At 53.9% G+C, this 5,550-nt stretch overlaps 1 protein-coding gene across 4 annotated transcripts in view; it reads left to right on the top strand.

Annotated features, from left to right (window-relative positions):
* The first annotated feature begins 63 nt into the window (after positions 1–63).
* RER1 (retention in endoplasmic reticulum sorting receptor 1) overlaps positions 64–5,550 on the top strand; it is an 11,225-nt gene continuing 5,738 nt past the window's right edge. The window contains exons 1-3 of one of the 4 annotated variants that reach the window (XM_035019971.1): positions 64–143; positions 3,458–3,545; positions 4,664–4,768. In XM_035019971.1, coding sequence (XP_034875862.1) covers positions 3,465–3,545; positions 4,664–4,768 — 186 coding nt within the window. In that variant the 5' untranslated portion in view covers positions 64–143; positions 3,458–3,464. The other 3 variants (XM_035019968.1, XM_035019970.1, XM_035019972.1) reach the window with 3 other exon arrangements.

Here is a 5,550-nt window from a genome sequence, read left to right as displayed (position 1 = left end):
GGGGCGGCGGGCTGGGCCCCGCGGGGGCTGGGGTCGCGCCGGGGCCGCCCCCACCCGCACGCGCGGGCGCGGCCCGGGAGGGTTGGCTGCCCGCCCCCCGCTCGTGCGCTGACGTTCGCTCTTCCTGGTCGGGCCCGCCCTCGGTGCGTGGCTCGTCTGTAGGGTTTGGGTGGCAGACCGTCGAGACGAAGAGTTGGGTTGCTCAAGGTGATCTCTGCAAATGCCGCGATTTACGGTCGCAAAAGCCAAGTTCTCCAGGTCGACTTCGCGTCCGAGCGTGCCCCCGCGCCGGGGATCGCACAGCCCACGGCCGCCCTCGCCCGTGAACCTTCCTCGGGGCTCCGCTCCCTCGCGTCCTCAGAGTCGAGGCGGCCCGGGAGTCCTCAAGTTTCCCCGAAACTCGTTCTTCTCAGTGGGGTTCATCTTTCACTTCGCGGGGATGGGATCCCCGTGAGCGAGCAGGGTCCTCGGTGATTGAGAGCCAGCTCCTGTAGAGCGCAGGAGGTGACCTCGGCCAGGCGCGCTGCGGTCAGGGCCAGGTGGAGACTCCGGGATGGTCATGCCCACGGCGGGAGGAGCCCTGGACGGGGCGGGCGGTGCTGCTAAGAATGAGTAGGTGCCGCTGGAAGGGCATTTCCGCGGGGGGGACGGCGCCAGAGCTTGCAGGTGGCACTGCCCTGCACCGGACCTAGGAGGAACGAGGGAGGAGGAGCGAAGCGTGGGTGATCCGGATGCCTGGCAGAGGGTTATAATCCTTTAAATGCCGTGCTTGCTATTTGAGTAGTGCAGACCCTGGGGCACGTGGGGCCCCAGGACTAGGCACGTAGAGAGTTTTGTGCACAGTTTCAGGCAGGACACTCACGGTCTACTTGGGATGGTTTTATTTTGCTTTTTACTCTCTTTTTGGTGCGTGTGTGCCTGAGCATAAAACAGTTGAATCCGGCAGGTGATTTGCTGATTGCCCGCCGTATAACGGGCCTTTTTAGGTGGCAGGGCGCAGGAGTGGCCCAGACAAGGTTCCCCCTGAAGAGGCTTGTATTCTAATAGGAGGAAATAGAGAAACAGGATGAAAATAAGGAAATGATTGTTACATGAAATGAAAACAGGGTGATGTGACTTAGGGATTGTTGATGGGGCGGGCCTTTGTGCAGAGGTGGCCTTCCAACTGAGCAGAGGGAAGGGGATCGGAGACGGGCTGGTGCGAGGCAGGGCCAGCACATCTGAGAGGCCAGCATGCTCCCTCGGTGCCAGGCTCTGAGGCTCACACAGCTGACACCCCGAGAGAAGCCTTTGAGGAGGGCGCATTTGCTGTCACCCCGTCTCGCAGATTGGAATGAGGGGTCACTCGGGCCGTCCTGCTAGAAAGTGACCGAACTGGACTTTAGAAGGAGACTGCTTGACTCCAGAGTTCCCTTGCTTCATGTTGCTGTGACAGTCTCCTCGAGACGTGGAGAGCCACATAACGATGGATGTGTTGCTTGTCAGACAATCAGAGGCTGGCTGACGTGTTTGGAATAATTTCTGCACATTCATCTGAAAGAAGCAGACATCTCTAGCTAGAGTGCATGCTTCCAGGGCATGTTCTAATACTGCTTTTCCTGCCTCAGTTCAAGTAAAGGGTTTTATGGGTAAACACTTGGTCATAAATAAGTAAAAGAAGAGAAAATTTGTGAGGATCCACAGGTTAAGGAGTATTACTGACGTAGCTTTCTGCTGGCCTGGCTTTGGCCTAAACAGGGAAGCCAGCCATCCTAGGAATGAGTTTTAATTTAGGCCCTCTTAAAATACGGGATTTTCTCACTTGAGTGTAAAAATACACCTCCTGAAGAGATGGGGCCCCGGGGGCCATAATTCATCGGCTTAGTTCAGTCATTTATCTGTACTTCCTGTGTCTCTCGTGAGGGCAAAGAGCATTTCCCCATCACCTCCTTGACACTCCTGGCCCTCTGCCCATCCTTACGACACTTACGGAATCACAGTTAAACCTGTAACGCAGACTTGTTGCTGGGGGGGCTGGTCAGGAGGTCTTAATATCTCAGCTGTAATTGAAAGTTTTCCACTTGAGGTCTAGGGTCACATGAGGCTGCTGACTTCATCTCAAAAAGAGGATGTTCTGAGCACTCACCGTGAGGATGTGATTAAGAAGCATGGCGCGGGCAGGTGTGGGTTCGGCTTGTAGCCCTGTGTGAGCAGGCTGGCCGGGGGGGCCCCTGTAGCCGTTGTGAGCCTCGCTCTCCTGTGTGCATGTGAAGGGCTGCTGTGTCCGTGAGTGCCACTGGCCAGATGAGGAGGCCAAGGCTGTGCTGCCATACAGCTCAGGGGCCTTGGACACCGGCCTGGAGCCACAGTCTGTGTCTGCTTCCATGCCCCAACCCTGCCGTGGTACCCATTGGGGCAGGTGCTGCGCACAGGTTTGGGGGGCAGCGGTGAGCTTTCCCTGGGCGTCTTCACCAGCACCTCAGTCATCTGGTTTGGCTGGCAGTGTGCTCGGATAGAGAGGCTGAGGTCTGGCAGAGCAGCTCCTGACCTTGGGCAAGTGGCTTAAACTATTTGAGGCTCGATCGTCCTTAGTAAGATAGGGGTGATTAAGCTCACTTGGTTATCTGGGTTCTCATCAGTTAATTCCTCATGGAATCCACAACAGCATGTTGAAATAGGAGCAGATACAATCAATTCCACTTACAGATGACGAACAAGGGCACAGACGGCTCCCTCGCTGGGAATTGGATGGCATTTTCCTGTTTGTGGAGCGGAGGACCAGGCCCTGAGAGGACCAGGACTTGCACAGCTGGCTGCTGGTGCCCTGGGGAACAGCCTGGACAGAGCCTGGGCCTGGAGAAAGGGGTTACCGGGGGGCGGGGGGGAACCCTAGGAATAGACCGGAGGAGGGAGACCGGGTGCAGTGGCCTGTGGTGTGGACCAGCCCCAGGGAAAGTGTGTCCACAGGACTCCATGGTCAGCAAGGGCAGCTCCTGAGGACCAGCGGGAGGAGTGCGGGCCAGGTGACGTTAGCAGAAACAGAAGTCCACCCAGTGCTGCTTTGCATGTCACGTACCATTCTGGCTGTCCACCGGAGTCTCTTGCTTGTTTCTTTCTTTCTTTTTTTTTTTTTAAGATTTTATTTATCTTAGAGCACGCACGCGTGGTGAGTTGAGGGCAGAAGGAGAGGGAGAGAGAATCTCAAGTAGACTCCCTGCTGAGTGCAGAGCCTGATGTGGGGCTCCATCTCACCACCCTGAGATCATGACCTTAGCCAAAATCACAAGGCGACGCTTAACCGACTGAGCCATGTAGGCGCCCCTCTTGCTTGTTTCTTTTCCCTGGTCACCTCCTGGCAAAGACACCCAGAAAGAAGAAGTGAATACTGAAGAAATTTGCTTGATCGTGTTGGTGGAAATGGGGCAAAGTGATGAGATCCTTGAACATTTTTATTTAAAGTATTTTGTATGTTTCTCAGTTACAGAATGTCCGAAGGTGACAGTGTTGGAGATTCTGTCCATGGGAAACCTTCTGTGGTGTACAGATTTTTCACAAGACTTGGACAGGTTGGTTTTTTTGTGTGGATGAATTGCAGAACTGACTTGAACTGATGAATTGAACTGAGTGAGAAACGGCGACCTCGGGACGTGTCCCTGCAGGGCACCAGGGCGCTAGCTGCTCGCTTTCCCCAGCCTCAGTTTACACTTCCCCTCTGCTGCGAATGTGCTCTGTCCTCTGTAAAGGGCCAGACAGTGGTTTAGGCCTTGGAGGCCACCTATGTTCTCTGCCCTACACTGGTTTTCTGTTTTTTTGTGCCCCAACAACCTTTAAGAACCTGAAGACCCTTCCTAGTTCCTGGGTGGCACGGCTGTGGGGGCGGCCACTGCCATGTGCTTACTGTCCTCTGTCCAGGCCGCCGCCTCCATGTCCCCAGCCCGGCTCTGCACTGACCTGGGGGTGTACCTGTGTGCTGTGCTGAGGCCTGCCATAGTCAGCAGTGCCTGAAGCTGCTACGTTCAGTGACCAGTTGTGTATACTGATGTTTGGGCTTAGAATTAAAAACATGTTCTTAAAATTAAAAAAGAACATTTGGAAAATTTCACAATTATTGAAGCCAGGCTGTGGGTACTTTTGCTTTTATGAACGGTTGAAATTTTTCATAAAAAATTAAGTTTAAAAATTAAAATTAATTACAAAATTAAAATGAAATAATGCATGTATGTCTGCTAATTATGTGTACTTGCACACAATGCACGTGCATATCTGGGTAAAACCAAGGATTCCTTCTGGAAACTCCACCGCTTTGTGCCCACCGTGCCCGAGCTCCACACCTGCCGGAGGTTGGGCTGTGGCTCACTGTCCTGAGGGCAGAGGCAGGGGCCCCCTGTGGCTGCTGGGCAGGGCTGGGACCAGCTCTGGGAGGGGCGGGACTCCGAGAGTGAGCCCCCTGTAAGGTGCCCACATTCTTCTTGCTCTCTGGGTGAGGTTAGGTGACCTCATAACGACCCCTCAGGCTGATCCTGTAGGATTGGCTGCTGGTGAGAGATCGTTCTGTACTATTTTTGCTTCAGGGGTGGGCCTGTTTCAGGAATTTGGGTTAATAGTCACTGCCTTGTGTTGCTGACTTGAAGTCCGAAGCTGGTGCTCTGTGGTCCACAGCGCGTGTGAACTCCTGTCTTTCTAGATCTATCAGTCCTGGCTAGACAAGTCCACGCCTTACACAACCGTGCGATGGGTGGTGACACTGGGCCTGAGCTTCGTCTATATGATTCGAGTTTACCTCCTGCAGGTAGGTGTGGGCTGGGAGCCCAGCCCCTGCCATGTCCACACTGTCCAAATGCGGCCTTGGATGGGATGTGGGTTTTTCCCTCTATTTCTAGAGTAGGAGGGTTCAGGGTGGCCGGACGCAGCCTGCGCGGCCTTGCTAATATTGACTTCGAATTTACTGTAATTGTTGTTAGGATTGTTGTTTGAATGGGAACTTGGTCCGTTCTCTAATGGAAAGAGTGACCCGGAGACCTCGATTTAGGGGTGCGGGTGGGATGGGGATGCAGTTGTCTTCTGAACCAAGTCTGCACCTGCTTTGGTGCCCGTCAGGTGTGGCTCTGCAGCATGAAGCTACGTGAGCTTTCCACATCTAGTCTGTAGTTTTCAGACTTGGAAAGTTTTAAGACAGAAGGGTTTCCTCGTGTTTGCATGCACGTTTTTTTAGGCTTTTAAAATTGATAATGCAGTGCATTCTGGTCTAATAGGGTAAACTTGATGCTTTTAAAAATGGATTTCAGGGGCGCCTGGGTGGCTCAGTCGTTAGGCGTCTGCCTTCGGCTCGGGTCATGATCCCAGGGTCCTGGGATCGAGCCCCACATCGGGCTCCCTGCTCGGCGGGGAGCCTGCTTCTCCCTCTCCCACTCCCCCTGCTTGTGTTCCCTCTCTCTCTGCTCTCTCTCTCAAATAAATAAAATCTTTGAAAAAAAGAAAAAGATTTTATTTATTTGACAGAGAGAGAGAGACAGCCAGAGAGGGGACACAAGCAGGCGGAGTGGGAGAGGGAGAAGCAGGCTTCCCGCCGAG

This window comes from Mirounga leonina, unplaced genomic scaffold (assembly GCF_011800145.1).
Source record: "Mirounga leonina isolate KUSES-001 unplaced genomic scaffold, KU_Mleo_1.0 Mir_173, whole genome shotgun sequence".
Taxonomy (NCBI): Eukaryota; Metazoa; Chordata; class Mammalia; order Carnivora; family Phocidae; genus Mirounga; species Mirounga leonina.
This window is presented reverse-complemented; position numbering and strand designations above follow the sequence as displayed.